This window comes from Acanthaster planci, linkage group LG02 (genome assembly GCF_054643075.1).
Source record: "Acanthaster planci isolate LZ-2023a linkage group LG02, COTS_SCS, whole genome shotgun sequence".
NCBI classification, from domain to species: domain Eukaryota; kingdom Metazoa; phylum Echinodermata; class Asteroidea; order Valvatida; family Acanthasteridae; genus Acanthaster; species Acanthaster planci.
In genome coordinates, this window is record NC_141778.1 from 10,898,799 (window position 1) to 10,922,759 (window position 23,961).

Genomic DNA, 23,961 nt, shown 5'->3' on the forward strand with positions numbered 1-23,961 from the left:
CAAATGCTGTAAAGCGATCATCTCATGAGCTGGTAAAGTAGTGCGGGTAGAAGGGCGATTTGTTAGGCCTATGTCATAAAGACCGCAGCGCGCCGGGGCACCGGGCTCCCGTGGGGGCCGTACTGCGTACCCGGTCGAACATGTGGCACGCGCGCGTTATTGCCATGTTTGGGAATTCAGCGCACCTTTGGAACTGGTGTAATATGAAGCTTGTACGTTTTCCAATGCCCCGGCCTTTTTTCTCAATTGGGGCGGATCCTGGGGCCCGGGCCATGGCGCTTCATACCCTAAACAGGATTTCTTTTTTTTTTATGACAGAAAGATTATTGTCGCGTCTATCAACACTCACATGAAAAATTTCCATTTGTTTGCCTTCTAAAAAACCAAGTTCTCCCACTCTGAATTTGTTGGTTCACGATCCGTCCATGTGCACATTACATATAGGTGGGGCAGGAGCCCGAAAGACTCGACTCGATGAGAAATGCGAGGGTTTGCAGTGTCCATGCATTGCACAAGAAGTAAACACCAATTAATAGACTGCATTCATGTGTCGGCCAGCTTGAATTGAAAGTTAGGTAAAAATTCATTTTGGAATCCACAGAGTAAAAATAACGACAAAATTAAAGTTCAGAAATATAGTAACTCATCCCATATTTTTTTTGGAATAATTCCAAGTGTGTGAAGAATTATATTTTTAGCCACATTAACACAAAACAAACAACCCATATAAAACAAAAACAAAACTGAAAGTGAGATCTTAAACCAAAATAGTCTCCAATGTGATAATTCACGGAACTTAAAACATAACCTCCCCTAGAATAAGGTCTATTGATGTCCAGGTATCATTTAGACCGCTGTAGCACTGAAGAGTTAATTGGCACAAGCAAAGTTAGAGAAGCTTGAACTCCATGCTAATCTTGATCACAGAAGGCGTTTACTGTGTTGCCATATCAGGAGGAGTATTATATATTTATCATATTACAATGAAGCCATGATTTGCTCATGATCGCGAACAATATTCTAGTTTTGAAATCTTTGGTCTCTGGCAGACAAAAAGACCCCCAGTCGTGTAGTTAACAAAATGCTTGTAAAGACCAAAGCTAAACTTGTAAATGATCAAGATTCGAGGAATCATCGATCAACTTGAACGACGGATAGGCCTACACTAATTCAAATTTAAATCTAATTCAATATGTCCAGATTATAAAAAAATATATAAACAAATAATCTAGCGTGATCTATTTGGCAATCCACTAAATGATAACTTGAATTTGAAAATTACACAGATTAAAATAGCATGTTCGAAACATAATCACTAAAATATCTGATATTAATTACAATTGATGTTCGTAGTTCACAGGTTTTTTTCGGAAATTAATAGGCCTACTTGGAACAAATCACATATGCTCCGTTCTCAACTTGTGTACGTCACGTGTGTATGGTGCCATGATTTACCGCTTTGCTGAGCGAACACAGCTGGCAACTGATTGCCTATTGACGAAAGCGAAGAGAAGTTCAAGTGGTGGCCGGGTAGAACCTGATGCCCAAACCGGAACTTGACCCCAGGTAGTTGGTTAGGGTAGGCCCTATTGAAACTGTCCCAATAAGGAACCAAATGTAGGCCCTACATATTAAATTATAAAGTTAAAAACGCCTAGTTTTGATCACCGGGACCGACAGCATAAAGTCGTAAATGCACTGATTAATTGATTGCCTCTTAAAATCGTCAGCGGGTCACCCGTGGTTATACTATCGGAAAAATGTGCTCGCGACATTTGGAAGTCTGACCATTCAGACTTACACAGTCAGCTTGAGAGGACCAATAAAATCTCAAAGTACTTCAAGTCTTTGCCCGGCCGGCGGCGCTGCCTAGCCTTACTCTCTTGAGAGGTCACAGACTGTTCCACACAGATGGTTGTATCCATCGACAGTGCAGTCATGATCACTTGCTGTTGGACTTTACCTTTGGGATCGACGGTGGATGACCGCGAACTTGTTTAACGTGCGAGGTTGCACTCCGCTGGTAATCCATGCCTCTTTTACGGATCACCCTATTAAACACGTGCAGCCGGCGCCAGACAGGAGTACCAGTTTTCAATTAATGGTCGAACTCGTCTCGATGTTGTCAAAGGATCGTATGTGTCGGCATCGTGGAGTGCAATTTTTAGGCAATTTTTATCTCCTTCTATTCTCGTTATAAATGGTAATTGCTGTGTCCACATGGCTTCAGTACACTTTGTTGTACACCCACTTCCTGGAACAGAGGATGAACTAAACGATAGGTAGGATTTACTACTTCCGAAGACCTAGGCTTTCCTTTGCTTCGTGAATTTCTAGTTCGTCATGTTCGTCATTGTGGTGGGACTCGACTTCGCATGCTAAGCTTGCACAGCATCGCGCGCCCTAGAGTGGTACATGATGTTGTACATGTACTGCAAACATCCCATCTGCTCCTTCATCTTTACTGATCTCTATGTTCTGCTAGTGAAAAAATATGCTGGGGAGTCGGGTTGGTGTAGTGCCTAATCAGCTAGGCCTCGCCTAGAACTAGGCCTACATGTAGTTCTTTCTTCGCCTTCCACCTCTGCGGTCCGGGTTCGATTCCCGGCTCGGTGCATAACCGAGTAACTTGGACCCTACAAATCGCTTTTTTAAACATTTGGACATGGTCGAGCGATAGTAGGGTCCAAGTACCTTTCATAGACTTTTGTTTCAATTAATTCATTTCACTCAAAATACATGTAGCTCGTACCCCACATCGAAATCCTCCAAATTGATCTCCAAATGGTCCTTCAACTGTCTAATGCTCCCGGCTAAGGATTAAATGAGAATCATAGATTCCAATCATGATAGTAAGGTTTACACACATGTGGGAAAAAAAGAGAAATTTCCCCTTCAATTCGGAAACGCTCTTGTTGTCGAGCTCAAAGGAGCCATCTTCTGTATTCTGCAGGTCAAACTGTATGCTAATGTACCTGAAGACTACTTCGAGAACTTCCAGTCACTACTCCATTATACTCCGTGTGACTTTGATATGGGGTTTTGGAATCGAATTTTTGTGGTGAAATGATTCATAGACATGACAGATGTAAGAAAGCTATTAAATTAAATTTTCCACTGTCATCAAACCTGCCTAAATTAATCTATACCTCCTGAAAAGTGGGATAACCAAGTTTCAGAGCGTGAGACAGGATATTTGTGAAAACAAATGCAAATTTTGCTCACCAGTTTCTCGCTTCCACCCGTTGACCGTTGCTCCGTTCATGTTTATCAGACTGCGCATGCGTCGAACCCACCAATGACTGTTCTTGCTTCCACCCGTTGACCGTTGCTCCGTTCCTGTTTATCAGACTGCGCATGCGTCGAACCCACCAATGACTGTTCTTGCTTCCACCCGTTGACCGTTGCTCCGTTCATGTTTATCAGACTGCGCATGCGTCGAACCCACCAATGACTGTTCTTGCTTCCACCCGTTGACCGTTGCTCCGTTCATGTTTATCAGACTGCGCATGTGTCGAACCCACCAATGACTGTTCTTGCTTCCACCCGTTGATCGTTGCTCCGTTCATGTTTATCAGACTTGCGCATGCGTCGAACCCACCAATGACTGTTCTTGCTCCACATCTTGGCTCGACCATTTTCGGTGGCGTTGTTTTCATTGTGGGGCCATCCTGGTTGCTGTTGTGACCTGGAAACACACATCAGGCATGACGCGCGACATGTGCTGCCCCGTGTATGTATAGCTGGGACAAATACAACACAAGATGTTATCCCCTGCCACTGGAAATTGTCAAGCCAAGCATGCCAAGATGCGGAGCAAGTGCAGTCATTGGCATGATTTGTGGGTTCGACGCAGAACATTCCTCAAGGGTTTTCTTCCCACCTCTAAAACTGTGACTGCTTCTCATTACATGTATCTCCTCTGTACAGGTTTCTTCAGGCTTGCAAGCTACATGTACATTACTCGGACACTCTCGATAGAAACGACATTAAACTGATTGTACACGGACCATCGGTACCGATGGTCCGTGTACAAACCAGAATGGACCAATAAGGAAACAGCGCCCATGGCTTGTGTATTGCCAGAACGTAGCCAATAAGAGTGCACATGCTCACCTTGCTCCACGCCCACAGTGCCCTTCAAGATCCAGAATTGCAAGCACATAAACAGCGGGATGACCACAGGGTTTTACGAGCGCTGTGATAGCATGTGGTTTCGTGATTTACCACTGCACTGACCTTCAATGTGGTGACTGGGTTTGTCAAGCACCCAAATATTAAAACATAAAGTCAGCAATAGTAAGGAAAAAGAAAGAACAGTGCAGTGGGGAAAATTTGCAAACTGCCTGGTGGAAGTCGTAGCAAAACGGAATAGAGTAGTGCACACTTATTAAATTGGCTTTAAGGCAACGATATTGAAAACTCAGCTCCCCGAGAATATATGCCTGCGTGGGCTTTCAATTTTTGAACTGGACAGTGTATTGTATGACGGAACTGAACCATTGCAAACTAGGTATACTCTGTTGATTCCACTGGGCAACTCAATATGAGAATCCAGAAAGACTGATAAAAATCATGATGATTTAAAATTTCGTTCTTTATTCGGAACATCTTCGGGGACATCTTTAGATGGCTTTCATTAGTCCTTTGTTTTTCATTCTGTTGAGACATCTGAATATTATCAGTTGATCACCTTCTGGTTTCCACTAGGCACGTACCAGGCTAATCATACACATGTCCATGTACTGTACAAGTGTACAATCACAGTAAAAATTGTCCTGAAGACAGTGCTGAAATAATGAAGTCAATGTGAACTGCTTTACCAAAATGTCCCCGGTGTTTTTCATGTGTATGAGCTGATTTTTTGTGAGGGTTCCATGGCCCCGTTTTGTTCCGGCCTGTCCATCGTATTCCTGTATTTTAATGGGGCTGGATCCGCCCGTCGAGAATACCCACTTGGCTGTTTCCTTCACGGAGAATGGACCTATGTACTGATCTCTATGATGACGTTTACACTTTGTTTACGTGTACATGTGTGCTTTCCTATGGTGCCCAGTGGACTGTGCCCCAACCTCCCCCGCTTGGAGGGAAAAGTGGGATGCGAGAAGGGAAAAGGGGGTGCAGGAGCGAATTTGCATGTGGGGAGTATTCAGTATTGTCGAGAAAAAAGCGGGGTTCAATAACGGAAAAGAGGGGTGCGAAAAGGGAAAAGGGGATGCAGGAACGAATTTGCAGTGTGCGGGAGTATTCAATTTTGTGGAGACAAAAGAGGGGTGCGAGAACGGAAAAGAGGGGTGCGTGAAGGGAAAAGTGGGGTGCGAGAAGGGAAAAGCGAGGTGCGAGAAGGGAAAAGAGGGGTGAGAGAAGGGAAAAGTTGGGTGCGAGAAGGGAAAAGAGGGGTGCGAGAAGGGAAAAGTTGGGTGCGAGAAGTGAAAAGGGGTGCGAGAAGGTAATAGCGAGGAACAGGAGCGAATTTCGAGGGTGCAAAGTATTCAGTTTTGTCGAGTCAAAAGAGGGGTGCGAGAAGGGAAAAGAGGGGTGCGAGAAGGGAAAAGAGGGGTGCGAGAAGGGAAAAGAGAGGTGTGGACGTGGATTTGCAGTGTGGGGAGAATTCAGATTGTCGAGTCAAAAGCGGAGTGCGAGAGCGGAAAAGAGAGGTGCAAAAAGGAAATAGTGGGGTGCGAGAATGGAAAACGAGAGGGGTGTGAAAAGGAAAAAGTGGGGTGCAAGAAGGGAAAAGAGGGGTGCGAGAAGGTAAGAGCGGGGAACAGGAGCGAATTTCGAGGGTGCAGAGTATTCAGTTTTGTCGAGTCAAAAGAGGGGTGCGAGAAGGGAAAAGAGGGGTGCAAGAAGGTAATAGCGGGGAACAGGAGCGAATTTCGAGGGTGCAGAGTATTCAGTTTTGTCGAGTCAAAAGAGGGGTGCGAGAAGGGAAAAGAGGGGTGCGAGAAGGGAAAAGAGGGGCGCGAGAAGGGAAAAGAGAGGTGCGGACGTGGATTTGCAGTGTGGGGAGAATTCAGATTGTCGAGTCAAAAGCGGAGTGCGAGAGCGGAAAAGAGAGGTGCAAAACGGAAATAGTGGGGTGCGAGAATGGAAAACGAGAGGGGTGTGAAAAGGAAAAAGTGGGGTGCAAGAAGGGAAAAGAGGGTTGCAAAAAGATTTTGAAAGGGGCAAGGGAGTGAATTTGTGGTGTGTAGAGCCTTCAGTTTTGTCGAGTCAAAAGAGGGGTGCGAGAAGGGAAAATTGGGGTGCGAGCAGAAAACAGTGGGGCACGGGAGCGAGAGTCAAAAGCGGGTTGCAAGAAGGGAAAAGAGGGGTGCGAGAAGCGAAAAGTTGGGTGCGATAAGGGAAAAGAGGGGTGCGAGAAGGTAATAGCGGGGAACAGGAGCGAATTTCGGGGGTGCAGAGTATTCAGTTTTGTCGAGGCAAAAGAGGGGTGCGAGAAGGGAAAAGGGGGGTGCGCGAAGGGAAAAGACGGGTGGGAGAAGGGAAAAGAGGGGTGCGAAAAGGGAAAAGAGAGGTGCGGACGTGGATTGGCAGTGTGGGGAGTGTTCAGTTTTGTCAAGTCAAAAGCAGAGTGCGAGAAGGGAAAAGAGGGGTGCGAGAAATAAAGGTGCGAGAAAGGAAAAGGGGGGTGAGAGAAGGGAAAAGTGGGGTGCGAAAAGAAAAAAAGGGGCAAGGGAGCGAATTTGCAGTGTGGGGAGCACTCGGTTTTGTCGAGTCAAAAGCGGAGTGCGAGAGCGGAAAAGAGGGGTGCAGACGTGGATTTGCAGTGTGGGGAGTATTCAGTTTTGTCAAGTCAAAAGCAGAGTGAGAGAAGGGAAAACAGGGGTGCAAGAAATAAAAGTGGGGTGCGAGAAGGGAAAAGAGGGGTGAGAGAAGGAAAAAGTGGGGGGCGAGAAGGGAAAAGAGAGGTAGGAACGTGGATTTGCAGTGTGGGGAGTATTCAGTTTTGTCGAGTCAAAAGAGGGGTGCGAGAAGGGAAAAGAGGGGTGCAAGAAGGGAAAAGAGGGGTGCGAGAAGGGAAAGGAGAGGTGCGGACGAGGATTTGCAGTGTGGGGAGTATTCAGTTTTGTCGAGTCAAAAGCGGGGTGCCGGAACGGAAAAGAGGGGTGCGAGAAGGGAAAAGAGGGGTGCGAGAAGGGAAAAGAGAGGTGCGGACGTGGATTTGCAGTGTGGGGAGAATTCAGTTTTGTCGAGTCAAAAGCGGAGTGCGAGAGCGGAAAAGAGAGGTGCAAAAAGGAAATAGTGGGGTGCGAGAATGGAAAACGAGAGGGGTGTGAAAAGGAAAAAGTGGGGTGCAAGAAGGGAAAAGAGAGGTGCAAAAAGATTTTTAAAAGGGGCAAGGGAGTGAATTTGTGGTGTGTTGAGCCTTCAGTTTTGTCGAGTCAAAAGAGGGGTGCGAGAAGGGAAAAGTGGGGTGCGAGCAGAAAACAGTGGGGCACGGGAGCGAGAGTCAAAAGCGGGTTGCGAGAAGGGAAAAGAGGGGTGCGAGAAGGTAATAGCGGGGAACAGGAGCGAATTTCGAGGGTGCAAAGTATTCAGTTTTGTCGAGTCAAAAGAGGGGTGCGAGAAGGGAAAAGAGGGGTGCGAGAAGGGAAAAGTGGGGTGCGAGAAGGGAAAAGAGAGGTGCGGACGTGGATTGGCAGTGTGGGGAGTATTCAGTTTTGTCGAGTCAAAAGCGGGGTGCCGGAACGGAAAAGAGGGGTGCGAGAAGGGAAAAGAGGGGTGCGAGAAGGGAAAAGATGGGTGCGAGAAGAGAAAAGGGGGGTGCGAGAAGGTAAGAGCGGGGAACAGGAGCGAATTTCGAGGGTGCAGAGTATTCAGTTTTGTCGAGTCAAAAGAGGGGTGCGAGAAGGGAAAAGAGGGGTGCGAGAAGGGAAAAGAGGGGTGCGAGAGGGGAAAAGAGAGGTGTGGACGTGGATTTGCAGTGTGGGAAGAATTCAGTTTTGTTGAGTCAAAAGCGGAGTGCGAGAAGGAAAAAGAGGGGTGCGAAAAGGGAAAATGGGGTGCAGGAAGGGAAAAGAGGGGTGCGAGAAGGGAAAAGAGGGGTGCGAGAAGGTAAATATGGGGTACAGGAACAAATTTCCAGTGTGCAGAGTAATCAGTTTTGTCGAGTCAAAAGGGGGGGCGAGAAGGGAAAAGAGAGGTGCGAAAAGAAAAAAAGTGGGGCACGAGAGCAAATTGGCTGCGTATTGAGCCTTCAGTTTTGTCAAGTCAAAAGCGGGGTGCGTAAAGGGAAAAGAGGGGTGCGAGAAGGGAAACGTTGGGTGTGAGAAGGGAAAAGTGGGGTACGAGAATGGAAAAGTGGGGTGCGAGAAGGGAAAAGAGGGGTGCGAGAAGGGAAAAGAGAGGTGCGGACGTGGATTTGCAGTGTGGGGAGAATTCAGTTTTGTCGAGTCAAAAGCGGAGTGCGAGAAGGAAAAAGAGGGGTGCAAAAAGGGAAAAATGGAGTGCAGGAAGGGAAAAGAGGGGTGCGAGAAGGGAAAAGAGGGGTGCAAGAAGGTAAATATGGGGTACAGGAACAAAGGTCCAGTGTGCAGAGGAATAGGTTTTGTCGGGTCAAAAGGGGGGCCGAGAAGGGAAAAGAGGGGTGCGAGAAGGGAAAAGTGGGATGCGAGAAGGGAAAAGAGAGGTGCGAAAAGAAAAAAAGTGGGGCACGAGAGCAAATTGGCTGCGTATTGAGCCTTCAGTTTTGTCAAGTCAAAAGCGGGGTGCGTAAAGGGAAAAAAGGGGTGCGTGAAGGGAAAAGAGGGGTGCGAGAAGGGAAACGTTGGGTGTGAGAAGGGAAAAGTGGGGTGCGAGAATGGAAAAGTGGGGTGCGTGAGAAGGGAAAATCGCGAGAAGGGGAAGTGTGTGCGAGAAGGCAAAAGTGGAGCGTGAGAAGGGAAAAGTGGGATGCGGGCACTAATTTGTAGTGTCTTGAATCTTGTTAAGTCAAAAGCGGGGTGCGAGAGCGGAAGGGAAGGGGTGCGGGCGCAATTTGCAGCGTGTTGTGTCTTCACGTTTGTCAAGAAAAAGAACAATTAAAGGGACTGCATGCGGTACTATCTTTTAAGCAGATGGTTGTTGGTCTGTCAGTTAGTCAATTTTTTTGCATTGTTGGATTGTCACTTTCGTTGTTGCAACTTAATGTTACCCAAATACATACCCAGAACATCAATCCTTTAGTTTTCAGCAGCTATAGCTTTTTTGTTTGTTTGTTTGGTTTTTTTTTTGTAGTTTTCCTTTTCTTCCTCTGGCAATGCACGCCACTCCTCCCAAATGTTTTGATTTGCAGCTGTAAAATTCAAAGTACTCGCTGGAGCTTGTTGCAAAATAAATAAGCAGATCGAGTACATGTATTTTGATAACGGCGATTTTAAGCCTTGGTCTTGAGATTTTGTTTTATTGGATTGACATGTTACAGGTTCACATTTATAAGACGGGAAACAGCGCTTTTCAAGCATCATCGTCAATGTCAAATGGATTTCGCAATGAACTAAAATTCATAGCTAGATTGTTGCTCGATCAAACTTCAGCGTTACTATATTTTAGAATCACATTTTTATGACAGGTGTACGCGTATTACCGTCTGTCACAGGACAAAGCTTTCATGTAATTGCCAGATTTGATAATATGACTCTGAACATTAAGGTTTTATTCAGTCAGAAACTTTTCGAACGGACCCCAACCCTTGTTTTTGTTCGGTTATCTTGTCCCAGAAACGATGAGCTTTCTCAAGTCAATAAAAACTGTATTATTTTTCTCTGTAAGCTCCGACTGCGCATTTTAGAACACTGGTTTCTTGTGTTGTCTACACGTACATGTACTGTACACTATTTATTATACAGGCAGTAGACCTCTACATAATTTGGGAAGTATCACCTGCAGATAGCTTTCCCAGACGAATATGATAATACACATGCCCAATGCCCAACCACCGGTTTGAAAAGCTTGGAACTTAAAGGTCAATCATTGGTCAATCACAAAACAACATGCTCTCACAGCGCTCATAAAACCTTGTGGTCAGCCACTGTTTATGTGCTTGTAATTCCCCAGTGGGAAGGCCAACGGGTGTGGAGCATGCAAGGTGAGCATGTGCGCTCTAATTGGCTACGTTCTGGCAGTACACAAGCCATGGGCGCTGTATCCTGATTGGTCCATTCTGGTTTGTACACGGACCATCGGTACCGATGGTCTGTGTACGATCAATTTAATGTCGCTTCTATCGAGAGTGTCCGAGTAATGTACAGTGCTTAGGGCTCTCAGTTGCAGAATCCTTGGTGTCATTGCCAGAAATTAAATAATGATAGTAACAGTACATGTACACCCTTTCTTGGTGAGGTCAGATGCCTGCTAGGGAGGTTTATCCGCTTTAACCCTCCTTTGGTTTTACAACACAAATATGCACGCGTGCTCACAGGCACACTCTTGCATGTGTTTTCTATACTGAACACGAACATGCACAGGTTCAGTATGTACACATTTGGTTGCCAGCACAAAATGACCCAGGGTCTTTTGTGCAGTCCTCTTCACTGCATTTGGTTTACTGCACAGTTATGCACATGAAACAGTAAAGCACAGTTGTTGGGCAGCACAAAAGTGCAATCTGATATTCCTGTCATGCCTGTGAGGGACAGTTGGTGCAGTGCACAACACAACACAGCTGTGCTTCTTTGAGGTGTTTACCAGATGACCCAAAGAGTGACTTCAGCATAGGAGGATTAAATCTCATTAAAATTGTTCAATTCACAATGCATGTTGCCGCACATGTACATGTACATACATTGTATATTCTCTCATCATTGTCAACAATACAACAGCTTGACCAATTGCAACTCAGCTCCTACATGTACATGTATCTTTGTCGTCTTGAGTTCCTGTCTCCTGAAAAAATATGGCAAATGAAAGCTGCACTGTGATCCAGTGATCGACCTAACCACATCCATACAGTGACCAACCATATAGCGCAGCTTTCATTTGTGATCTAACATGGTGGCAGGATACAGTTTACTGAAGTGCTCAAGTTATCGCTGATTCTGCAACTTGTGCTGGGTATCTCCGATCACTCAACCATTTCTTGTCTCATGAATATTCGTAAACCGCAGTCAACTCACACACAAATACTGTAAGGAACATCAGAGCAGTTAACAGGGAGTACTTTGCCAACAATCTCCTTGAGCATGATATCTTGTCAGCCATTTCTGGTTCTGTCCAAGAAGCTGCTGACCAACACAATCTCATCCTTACAGAGCTCTTGGACACTCATGCGCCCGCCAAAATAAAATCTATCAAGGTTTGCACTCCTTGGTACAATAATGAGATACCTCTGGAGAGGAAAAATGTAGGCAACTTGAATGCAAGTAGTGTTTTCCAGACTCAAAATACCGGTACATCGCCAGTTATGATGTGAGCAACAACAACGTGTCATTTCCCTGGTTTGCAAATCAATTTCCCTGATTCGCGTGCTCATTACAACCAGTTAATTCACGAATGTCACTGCGATTCTACGCGACTTTTTTCGTGTGGCTAACCACCTAGGCATTTAAGATCTTCCGATTGCTATTTGCTTTCTATTCCTCATACTCACAAATCATGGGGTGATCGATCTTTTTCTAATGCAGGTCCCCGTCTTTGGAATGAACTACCATTTTATATCCGTTCTATCCCCTCAATCTCAGAGTTCAAAGTTGTCTTGAAATCCCACTTCTTCGTTAACAATTATTACATCTTAATTATTTTGGTTTTTCTTTTTCTTGATTGTACTGTGCCATGAGCGTCTCTTGAGGCGGATACCAGCGCATTATAAATATTCATTATTATTATTACCATTCTGGTAGGATTCCGAGAAACTCTTACAACATGTGCAGAAGCACCGATTTTTTTCAAGAAAATTAATCGTCGCATGGTCGTAACACCATAGGTCATAAGATTTAAAGAAATATGCATCAGTTAGGATGGCTTTTGGGGAAAAGATTTGATTGAGAAATTGGACTTTTCAATTGCAGTAAATGTATCCCGATTTGATATTACTGGGCTGCACTCAAAAACCCATAGTAATTACGAACCCAGAAAAAGTTGTAGGTCTGCAATTCACACGGGGTAGTGACTTGCAGTTCTGTAAGTAGTGCTAAATATGCCCCAGCCACATTTGCTACCTTTAAGATGTACAGCATATTACAACTTACAAGGTTATGACTCAAATGGCAAAGTGATATGACTAAGGCAGGGGCCAATAAATCTACTTATGATGACAACTCCAATCTTTTGTCTCACCTCATGTGTGTAGTTTGGATTATCACCTCCACTGAATTGTATTTTATGGGTGTTTTTTCTTTGTCAACAGGTTAAGGGAACTTGCAGAGAAAATCCGCAGACAGCCGGCAGCTAGGTAAGTCCTATTGTCACGGTCAATTAAGTTGTGAAGTTGAAGAAATCTGCAAAATTAACAATGTTATGCATTGCATATCGTGCTTTTGTGTGATGATACATGTGTGTGTTGGGTTGCAAAGGGTGGAAACTTTCCTGGAAATTTGGAAGATTTCCATGGAAAGTTTTGGGAACTTTTGTCTGGTCAGGAATTTTGGAATCTACGTATGACAAAAACAAACAAAAAAATCAAATTTCTAAAGGAAATTTTGATCATTGTAAGTAGGGCTGTACCGAAGATCCGAATATTCAATCGATTATCAAATATTTGAATATTATTTTCTGAATTTGAATATTTTAATGCAAAATTCATGAAAAGGGAAAATTTTCTTTCGTTTTAAATGAGAAAAATCACATTATGGAGGCTTGTTTCAAGCAGATATAAATGAAAAGCGACAGAAATCTTACAATTCAAAAAGTAAATTATTTATTAAAAGGGATAGAAATTTTCAAAAGGACAATAAGTATTGTTTGTCTCTACATCTTGCTAAATCGTGGCTGGAGATACTCCCAGACACGAGAAGCTATTATAGTGATTATAATGTACAATGGTGTGCATTATTGCAACTGATTTTGCATATGGTTTGTTCATCAACAATCTGCCGGTCATTACAAGCGAATGTTCAGATATTTGATCGAATTGAAGGTCGAATATTCGAATAGTGAATTATTCGAATTGGCTCAGCCCTAATTATAAGTTTCTCTTACATCTTCCATATGCTTAAAAATACATGTACCGGTACTTTAAAGTTTTAGGTGCTTTAATTTGATATGAAAATGAAAAACATGAATATTAATTAAAAACTGAGTTCATACGATTTACATACAATTACGATGCACGAAATTTCCATCCAGTCTCCAAAGGCGTTGCAAGTAATGTCCACCACGCACTCTACAACATGTACAATGTAACTAGGCATGTGCGCTGCTGCTATGCTAGATTCATCAAATATCTTTAAATGAGAAAGAAAGTGCAAGCTATAGATTTTGATGCATGTAGAAGGCAAAGGCATAAATATGGTGTATGTCAGTGGTGGTATAAGTCTCCTGCCGATTGCAACTTTATGCAACAGCTTTTCAGCCCCTTTTATACCACTACATGTACATGTACAAATGTATGTGTTTTATAAAGTACACTGTACATGTATGTCCAAAGCAAAAGTTGAAATTTCTGTTTTTAGAAATGAATCAGTTTTCATGTTGTTCCAAAAGTGTTATTTTCCTTTCCTCTTTATTACAGTATTCTACGGTTGTCAGGAATGCCTAATCTCACATGACAAGCAACCGTACACTTCGTCATATACATGTATACCCAAAAAGACTGCCCATCGAGAGTTTATGAAAAATCCCAATATTCTCAGAAAATTCCCAGGAATATTTCCACCTTGAAAAATTTTTTTGCAACCCTATGTCATTGTATGTGTGTGTAGTTTAATTTTTGAAGGCTATATTATACCAATGTTAATTTGCTTATTTGTAGCATTACTGGTGTACCTCCTTTGAAGCACGAGGTCGTCAACTTGGTGGTGGTTGGACCACACCATGCAGCCTTTCTGCTTGAGGTAAGCGCACAAGAAATGGATGCTGAAGGGAAAAGCAAATGTATGTGATGTCTCATGCCTCCCCATGGTGTTAAGTCTTCTTTGTTGGGTGACACATAGGGCTGCGAGCATCATGAGTTTTCTCCAAGACAGTTGGTAAACCATGCTTGTCGATTGACAAGCGTGTACTCGGGGCGTTTTAACTCCAGATGGAACAGGTTGGCTTTCATCGTTTGTCGCAGGGCACTGGAGGCTTTTACTTTGCTTCACCGGTGCAATCACACATTGAGAAAGATGAGCTTTCTATGTAGTGCCTGACAAAACATGTAAAAAGTTAGACCTGTATTTGGCAATACATATTGGCACAATGCTTATCCCAATTTGATGGGATTTTTGATATTTTCTTTCTTTACTGAAAAGTCTTCCATTTTCAGCATTCTGTACAAGTCATTATTCATGTACTTTTGGGGGTCTAAAGAGAACTTTTTGGGTTTTTTTAGAGTCAGATATGCCTGATATTTGACCCTGATTTTGGGGCTTCAGTTCTATTATTTATCAAATGAAAGCAAAAACACGCTTCACTTGACAGTAAAACAGTTCACAAACTAATGTGACATTTAGTCATGTATTTCAAAAGAGTTTCAGTAAGCATGTGCACATTTATTTCTACCGCCATGAATCCTTTTTTTCTCAGGATGGTCGAATCTGCCGCCTGCACTTTCACATCAACCCAGATAAGATTGAAACGGGTAAAGCAGAGCCAACCAAAAGGTATGCAAGAGGATCAGCCATGACCAGGGCCCATTTTTGCAGAGCTGCTTAACAGTCATGTTTACTGTAGCATTGAAGATTTGCTCACAATAAGCACTACTTCACGGCAGTGTTTGGCATGATTCTATTTACGGTTGCATGCGCATTGTATTGTCACTGTTTTTAGCAAATTTGTAATCCAAGGTACATGTTGTGAATGCCTTCTGGAATGGTTACTGCTTACGGCCCGCATTTGTGTTCTCAGCATTGCCGTGAAATTGGGCCCAGGTTTAATAACGCTAACCTTCCCTAACCACACAGAATTCAACACCTGTAAAGAGTGTGAGTTTGTGGCATTGGGTACTGTTAGCTTACTATCTGGTGTTTAATTTTGTGTGAATGGGTACTGTGGGCCTGCACATACCCTGTTGAACTTTGTCTGAATGGGTACTGTGGGCCTGCACATACCCTGTTGAACTTTGTCTGAATGGGTACTGTGGGCCTGCACGTACCCTGTTGAACTTTGTCTGAATGGGTACTGTGGGCCTGCACATACCCTGTTGAACTTTGTCTGAATGGGTACTGTGGGCCTGCACATACCCTGTTGAATTTTGTCTGAATGGGTACTGTGGGCCTGCACATACCCTGTTGAATTTGGACTGAATGGGTACTGTGGGCCTGCACATACCCTGTTGAACTTTGTCTGAATGGCATGAATGGGTACTGTGGGCCTGCACATACCCTGTTGAAATTGGACTGAATGGGTACTGTGGGCCTGCACATACCCTGTTGAACTTTGTCTGAATGGCATGAATGGGTACTGTGGGCCTGCACATACCCTGTTAAAATTGGACTGAATGGGTACTGTGGGCCTGCACATACCCTGTTGAATTTGGAGTGAATGGGTACTGTGGGCCTGCATATACCCTGTTGAACTTTGTCTGAATGGGTACTGTGGGCCTGCACATACCCTGTTGAACTTTGTCTGAATGGGTACTGTGGGCCTGCACATACCCTGTTGAACTTTGTCTGAATGGGTATTGTGGGCCTGCACATACCCTGTTGAACTTTGTCTGAATGGGTACTGTTGGCCTGCACATACCCTGTTGAACTTTGTCTGAATGGGTACTGTTGGCCTGCACATACCCTGTTGAACTTTGTCTGAATGGGTACTGTGGGCCTGCACATACCCTGTTGAACTTTGTCTGAATGGGTACTGTGGGCCTGCACATACCCTGTTGAATTTGGACTGAATGGGTACTGTGGGCCTGCACATACCCTGTTGAACTTTGTCTGAATGGGTACTGTGGGCCTGCACATACCCTGTTGAACTTTGTCTGAATGGGTACTGTGGGCCTGCACATACCCTGTTGAACTTTGTCTGAATGGGTACTGTGGGCCTGCACGTACCCTGTTGAATTTTGTCTGAATGGGTACTGTGGGCCTGCACGTACCCTGTTGAATTTTGTCTGAATGGGTACTGTGGGCCTGCACGTACCCTGTTGAATTTTGTCTGAATGGGTACTGTGGGCCTGCACGTACCCTGTTGAATTTTGTCTGAATGGGTACTGTGGGCCTGCACGTACCCTGTTGAATTTTGTCTGAATGGGTACTGTGGGCCTGCACATACCCTGTTGAACTTTGTCTGAATGGGTACTGTGGGCCTGCACATACCCTGTTGAATTTTGTCTGAATGGGTACTGTGGGCCTGCACATACCCTGTTGAATTTTGTCTGAATGGGTACTGTGGGCCTGCAAATACCCTGTTGAATTTTGTCTGAATGGGTGCTGTGGGCCTGCACATACCCTGTTGAATTTTGTCTGAATGGGTGCTGTGGGCCTGCACATACCCTGTTGAATTTTGTCTGGATGGGTGCTGTGGGCCTGCACATACCCTGTTGAATTTTGTCTGAATGGGTACTGTGGGCGTGCACATACCCTGTTGAACTTTGTCTGCATGGGTACTGTGGGCCTGCACATACCCTGTTGAATTTTGTCTGAATGGGTACTGTGGGCCTGCACATACCCTGTTGAATTTTGACTGAATGGGTACTGTGGGCCTGCACATACCCTGTTGAACTTTGTCTGAATGGGTACTGTGGGCCTGCATATACCCTGTTGAATTTGGACTGAATGGGTACTGTGGGCCTGCATATACCCTGTTGAATTTTGTCTGAAGACCCTGTTGAATTTGGACTGAATGGGTACTGTGGGCCTGCATATACCCTGTTGAACTTTGTCTGAATGGGTACTGTGGCCCTCTCACTTTTTACCATCACTTATACCATCAAGAATTTCAAATGAGGACTGTATTTTTAAAAATTATGTAAAGATAGAAAGTTTCCCATTGAAATGGTAAGTATGATAGTATGTAATATTATGTAATAAATACCATAACAAGGACAATCTTCATTGTTTCTGACCACAATGATCCCAGCAGCCGGGGATGGATATGCAGCATGATGGTGTGTGAGTTTGTTTGAATAGGTACTGCCTGTCCATGCTCGTTGTACTGTGGGCTTGCTGTACCCAATCAAACAAAATCACACAGGTAAAGACCTACTGAAGTTTGTGGGATTGGGTACCGTGAGGTAAAGAATGTTTTTCCAAGGTGTTGAAGTTTGTGTGATTGGGGAAGGTTAGGTCCAGCAACCCTTGGGTGGGTTAGGGTTAATATGTAAGCAGTGATAAGGGACCAAATAAAAAAAAGTATGTTGACAAAACTGTCAACATTATCCACTCAGTTTGGAAGTGCAAGATTTTGTCATATGGCAATTCCTCTGTCCTTTTAAATGCACATAGTTCAAGGATTTTGAGTATTTTCGTTGAGCTGTTAAAAAATTATGTGTACATTTACAGTTTGAAATGACAATTCAGTTCAGTTATGTTTAGGAATGCTGGAATATCATGAGCGCTTCTCTTGAGTCAGAGAAATACACTGTACGTACTTTCCATGTATTCCATTAGTTCAAAGGCTAAGACAGCAACCTCCTCAACCACACGCAACCTCTCATCAACAAGTCGAACCTCGACCAACCCCTGGCTGTTGAGCTCAGGGGAACAGCCCTCAAGTTCCTCTAATACCGCGTGAGTTCCTTGTGTTCTTGATTTTTCTTGATCTCCCCAAATCTCCCCAAGTCTCCTGCTCAACTGTTGTTGGTTTAAAGATGGTTAAGGATTGTAATGAAGCAGATGGTTTGTGTGACGGATGTATCTCATGTTGTTGTCCTGTTTCACAAACTTCAGGAAATGGATAACAAGCAGCCGTACCACGACCAGTCGAAGCACAACAAATGCAGCGTCCACTGCCTCAGCCACCTCTCGCAACCGTGGCCGCTTTATCCGCACGCAGTCCCGGGGTCGAGGGGGTGTCATTGTAGGGTCGCGACCTGTGGTCCCAGCAGCCGTGGTACCCGAGGAGCTGGTGTCCCAAGCCCAGATGGTCCTGCAGGGGAAAAGCCGGGGCGTGATTATCAGGGAGCTTCAGCGCACAGTAAGTCTGGGAACTAGACGTAACATTTATAGGTACAAAAAATTTGCTTCCACTGGGGAAAATGAATATATTTATTTGTACAAGCAACCTCACTTGCCTTCCATTTTGGTCTCCAACAAATCATGCATATACATGTGTACTCAGTTACATAACCCTGAAGTTCTTGCTCAGAGTAGAAATTGATCTAAGAATTATATAAGGTCGTGCTGAATATCTGAATATGCAATCGATTAACGAATATTCAAAGAATATTTTTTCAAATTTGAATGTTTGAATGCAAAATTCATTAAAAGGGAGAATTTTCTTTTGTTTTAAATGAGAAAAATTGTACTATGGAGGCTTGTTCCAAGCAGATTCAAACAAAGCGTGACAGAAACCTTACAATGTACAAAAGTACATTTTCCATTAAAATTTGTAAAAGAAAATACATTTTCAACAGGACAAGAAGTATTATGCACCTCTTAAATCTTGCCAAATCATGGCTGGAGATACTCGTAGATGTGAGAAGCTATTACAGTGATTATAATGTATGATTTTGTACATTGTTTGTTCTTCAACAATCTGCCAGTCGGTACGACTGAATATTCTGATAGTTGATGGAATTGAAGGTCAAATATTCGAATAGTTAATTATTGGAATTGACACAACCCTAGATTTACACACAAGCAAATGACTTTTGCTATGTTGTAGAATCTGGATGTAAACCTAGCTGTGAATAACCTCTTAAGTCGCGATGATGAGGATGGGGATGACCAAGAAGAAGGAGACAGTTACATCTCAGGAGGAGGTAAGAGTGGCACCTGAAATTGCTTGAAGATGGAGGGTTTGAAAAGGGTTATGTTGGAATCCTACAATGCCCGAGGGAAAACCTGTGGAAACACTACATTTGTTCCATGGAATCCTCAGAATTTCTGGGCAATTTCCAATTGAAAATTTGTGGGAATCCATTTGGGAATATTCCTTGGAGACCTCGGGAATTTTTAGGAAAAGTTTCAGGATATCCAGCCTTAACTGCTTGAAACCCAGATTCCCGTGCCGTAATGTTTAAATACCATCAAACATAAATTTTTCATTTTTTTTTTAGATGACTTGATGTCTCTTCTGGATGGTGGTATCCATTCTGATCATCCCAGTGTCATCATCGATGCCGATGCCATGTTCTCAGAAGACTTCCTTGGTCTTCACTCGTCCCGAGCCCGGTCCAGAGCGTCGTCCAGCAGAGGTGAGAACTGTACCCTTGGACTAAAATTCTGCATCGAACAAACTTGTCAGTTTTAGTCCTAGTTGCCCAAAGGCAAAGCCTGTGTTGATGTTTGTGCAAAGGGGAGGCAAATTGATGTAAACAGTTATGCGTATGAAGTAAGTGTGCCATCACCCCACTTGTGTAATATTATACTGTGCGTGAGATAAATTCAGTGACTTTAAGGAGAACCGTTTTCCCCTTATGATAATTCTTGGCTTTTCATGTACATGCTTAGATTGACTTGACGTATTAATTGAGTGCTAGGTAGATCCATTCTGATATTCTTGAAACTCTGTCGATTCTTTCTTTTTCCCCTCCGAGTAGACCGTGATAGAGATGCCAGCGAGCGGGACCCACTGTTGCGAGCCAGGGACCGGCGTTGGCTGGACAGTGCCCTACGAGATGCAGCCAGCAGCGCGGGCAGTTACAAGTCCAGCACGGTGGACCCTACGGTTGGCCAGGAGCCCAAAAAGGGGGCACCAGTCCAACACAGCCAGAGCCCGTTGTCGGTCAGCGATGATCTGGAATGGTGGCCAGAGAAGGTCAGACATGACATGGATCATTGTTAGAAGAAAATTCTAAAGTTTAACCCAAACAGCCCTCAATCCTTAATCCTCCAATTTCAGTACGATTTTATATGTACCCTAGGGGGTTGGAGTTAATGGAAAGTAGACACCTGTATTTAAGGACTGAATATTTTGGTTGGCTCCATTTTTGAGCAGGGGGGAGATGGATGTCGGTTCACCCACATTGCCGCCATGTACAGCGAACTCCTTGCAGTGGGTGTAAATGGCCAACTGTATCAGTGGAAATGGAATGACCCAGAGCCATATAGGAAGCCAGAGGTGAGAAATCATTTTAAAGTAATCTGCTGTGCCTTGTTATTGCAAATTCAAAGATGTGGTTGAGTTTGAAAGCTTACAGTTGTATTTTCTGTCTTGTGAACTTGATGGCACATGTTATCGTGTGCTTATTCATGTGGTTTTCGTATTTTCCCTTACAGAATTTGAACCTTCAGCACCCCAAGGCGGCAACTCTTGGCTTGCTAGGGGAAAAGGTTGTCCAGATCACTGCTTGCTATGAGAAAGCTGTCCTAGTCACTGAATCGGGGAAGGTAATCCGTCCTGGTTACATTTCAGAATGGCTGTCACTCCATTCTATAGAATTTTGCATTAGGGAGATGTAAAGGCAAGTTTGAAATGGTATTATTGTGGCTATGGCTATGAGTGTTAGGCCTTGACATACCACAATGTATGTTGGTACCCATAGACGTAAACGCCCTTTTCAGATATTTTCTAGATTTATAACATAAACTTGGCAGCCAGACAGTCCTAACAACCAAAGTATCAAAGAGATGAAATGACCACAAATGAAGCGGTCATGGGTTGGACTCTCATCGGAGCTTATGATGTTTTTTGAAGCCCAGGAAAGTTGTCCAGCATTGATTGGTAGAGGGAGTGCTTGTTTATGCATCATTCTCCAGTCAGAAACAGGTTCAAAATGTAGTGAGGTCTCACGCTTAAAGCACTACATATGTATTGATTTCTGAATTAGCTTCCTGGATTAAAAAAGTGGCCTAAATCAATGAAGGGTTATTCTAGCATTCATAAGTATAAAGCTTGAGCAAATCCAGACTTCAGTCAGCAAATTAAATACTGGATGGCAAAGCTCTTCACACATTTGGACCTGGTTTCAGATTGCCACTCTGTTGGATGAGACGCTGTCTCCCATCGCCTCACGCCTGGAGCATGCTGCTACCTACTTCAACGAGTTCCAGGGCGAGAGAATCCATTCTGTCTACACCTGCCCTCTCTACACCTGTGCCTGGCTGGACAATGGCACCCTCTTCTGGTGGTAAGAATGAAAACAGCTCCTACATGTTTGGCAGAAATGGTGCCTTAGCTTAGCTGAGCTTAACTTAACTTAGCTCACCTTAGCTCTGCTTGAGCTTTTTTCCGCTTTTATGTTGTTTTCTTTTGTTGAAATTGTCACAATCTTCTATTTTGAAAATTCAGAGAAGGAGAGTTGTGTGTACCACTTTGAAATCCCCCAGCAGCTATAACATTGTAACCTGGAATGTTGTAATGGGTAGAATGGAATTCAGTTAACTTTTTGAAACAGTAACTTACCCGCGAATATCTCTTAATGATAATAATATCCACATGACTAAATGTAAACAATACCACCACGTGTGGACTGCCTTGGCCACGGTGATCACATATATTCCTACGGGCAGATTCAACCACGTACAAGCGCACTTGCGAACGCTGCATGTTTGACAAATGTATCTTGAATAGGTAGATTACCATCACAACACTATGCACTCATTACCATCACAACACATCATAGGTCCAGCATGATCGTGACTTCACTGGAAAAAGGTCTATATTAAGGTGGTACATATTTGCAGTTATATCAGGTTCAATAAATCAGAATATGTAAACGCCAATGTTTTGCAGGGGAGTTCTACCCCTCTCGGTCAGGAAGAAAGTCCTAGAGAGAGCAAGGGAGAGAGCACGGGCCAAGAAACGAGAGGCTAGCAACCCCGGTAGCATCACTGTAGGAACACAGGTGAGAGGTCAAAGGTCAAATTGGAAAGGTCAGATGGCAAGAGTTAGGACCATCCTGGTTGCATTGGCTGGCTGTCTGTAGCTGTGCACACCAGAGTCACAGGAGAAGCTTGGAAAGTGATAGTTTGTGACAGCTTTCATCCTACAGTAACCTAGACTCCCTTGGCATTGTAGATGGGAACCCCCTGGGTCTTCCACGGTTCTCCACCTTGCAAGGAACCAGTGACACATTTTGTAATTGGCGGCTTCAAGGTCCATTCGAAATAATAGTCGCTTTGCCCGGCCTGCGAAATCCTCCAAACCCACCTGATGGATTTTGAAAGATCAGGGAAGATTAGGGATATCAGTCACTGAATAACTAAATGTTCCTGGATTGGATTTTGCCACAGGTGTGCCTTCGCAGCTGCCCCATGTACCATGCAGGCGCCCTGGCCTTCAACACTAAAAGCTACCCCCCTAAAGTGGGCCAGCTCCTGGACACCGCCTGGAACCTCTCCGACACCTGCCGCTTCCGCATCCGCCACAACTCACTGGAACGCTCGGACCAGAAGACAGCCTCAGATGCCAAAGAGGATGGCAAAGGGGGCGATGGCAAGGGTGACAGTAAGGGCGACGGGCGGGGGGAGAGTAAAGTGGAGGTCAAGGGTGACATGGGACCACCCCCGTCCCCAGGATCCACTAGCAGCGGGGAGATCATCGTGGTATCCAGTCCGGCAGCACAGAGTAAGCATTGCTTCAAACAACTTGCCATTTAAACTTGATGGCCCTGTGACCAGTACATAAATCTGTGGTTACCGAGTGAGATCAGCCAGCCAAACAATGCTTTCCACACAAAGAGTATCTGAGGCTACGAAGCCGATTAGGAAAGACCCTGTTAGGCACAATGTCAAAAAGATTTTAATCGGCGTGCTGCCGCGGCGCCCCACGGCACATTTTCCAAGTCACCTATTCACCACCTACACGCAACACAGTGTGGTGCCCAGACCAGTCTCCAGCTCATTAAGTATTCCAATTGTGCATTTGCTATTGTGTTAACGACAGCATGAATAGAGAAATTCCTCTGTCACACAAGGCTCACTGCGGTGCGCCGATGTCCAGTGTTAATTTTAGCTACAGACCGAGTCCTGTGGAAGAGTCTCAAATTCCAAGCAAGGGATAGTGGAACTGGGAGGGAACCCAGAAAAGTGTCTGCAGATTTGAAATTTCAGCAGATCGAAAGTTCAGATTGAATTTCAAGGTCTGAGTACCGTCATTTTCGTACATCCAGATCTGAAAATTATTCAGTCTGCCTTCAACTCAAATAGACCTCAAATTCCAGTGAAATGGTCAGTGTGCTGTGAGTAGGAGATACATGTACTACAAAACTATTTCCAAAATGTAAATTTTTAATTTGGACGGAGGATTGACGACATTTACAATGGCACTCCATTTCAAACGAATTCCCTGAGGAGCTTTTTCTTTAAACCAAGAGGGACAACCAACTGACCCTATAGAATATATATTTCTTTGAGCTAATGGGGCCAGTTGCCTTTTTTAGTGTCTGCGTCTTTTGATTGACATTGCCTGTGTCAGCATTTTTTTTTATCTACAAACCTGGACCATGTGTGGTTTTATTTTTTCCCCGCCCCACCGCGTAATGATACCAGGCTTCCAACCCACCAAAATATTCCTTCCTGAAACGGCATTTATTTGAACCTGGATCACACTTGGTTTAAATTTTTTTCCCTTCCCGACTGTGTGCTGATTATTTTTATTCCGCTCATTCAATCTGCCAAATATATTCATCCTCCCCATCTCAGCGTTTCTTTATCGAAACTTGGATCATGCATGGTTTAAATATTTGCCATGCCCCACCACGTACTGATTATTTTTATTCTGTGCATTCAATCCGTCAAAAATATTAATCCTCCTGGAAAATATTGAGTCTTGTGAAACATTTCTTGAGTCTGGGAG

At 44.1% G+C, this 23,961-nt stretch overlaps 1 protein-coding gene across 2 annotated transcripts in view; it reads left to right on the top strand.

Moving 5' to 3' along the window:
* Window positions 1-2,077: 2,077 nt before the first annotated feature.
* ubr5 (ubiquitin protein ligase E3 component n-recognin 5) overlaps window positions 2,078-23,961 on the top strand; it is a 60,009-nt gene continuing 38,125 nt past the window's right edge. The window contains exons 1-14 of one of the 2 annotated variants that reach the window (XM_022233035.2): window positions 2,082-2,282; window positions 12,329-12,373; window positions 13,892-13,973; window positions 14,647-14,723; window positions 17,670-17,789; window positions 17,949-18,195; window positions 18,886-18,982; window positions 19,280-19,417; window positions 19,763-19,980; window positions 20,161-20,283; window positions 20,442-20,552; window positions 21,135-21,292; window positions 21,898-22,009; window positions 22,398-22,731. In XM_022233035.2, coding sequence (XP_022088727.2) covers window positions 2,221-2,282; window positions 12,329-12,373; window positions 13,892-13,973; window positions 14,647-14,723; window positions 17,670-17,789; window positions 17,949-18,195; window positions 18,886-18,982; window positions 19,280-19,417; window positions 19,763-19,980; window positions 20,161-20,283; window positions 20,442-20,552; window positions 21,135-21,292; window positions 21,898-22,009; window positions 22,398-22,731 — 1,924 coding nt within the window. In that variant the 5' untranslated portion in view covers window positions 2,082-2,220. Of the gene's footprint in view, window positions 2,283-12,328; window positions 12,374-13,891; window positions 13,974-14,646; window positions 14,724-17,669; window positions 17,790-17,948; window positions 18,196-18,885; window positions 18,983-19,279; window positions 19,418-19,762; window positions 19,981-20,160; window positions 20,284-20,441; window positions 20,553-21,134; window positions 21,293-21,897; window positions 22,010-22,397; window positions 22,732-23,961 lie in introns of both variants that reach the window. The other variant, XM_022233036.2, reaches the window with a different exon arrangement.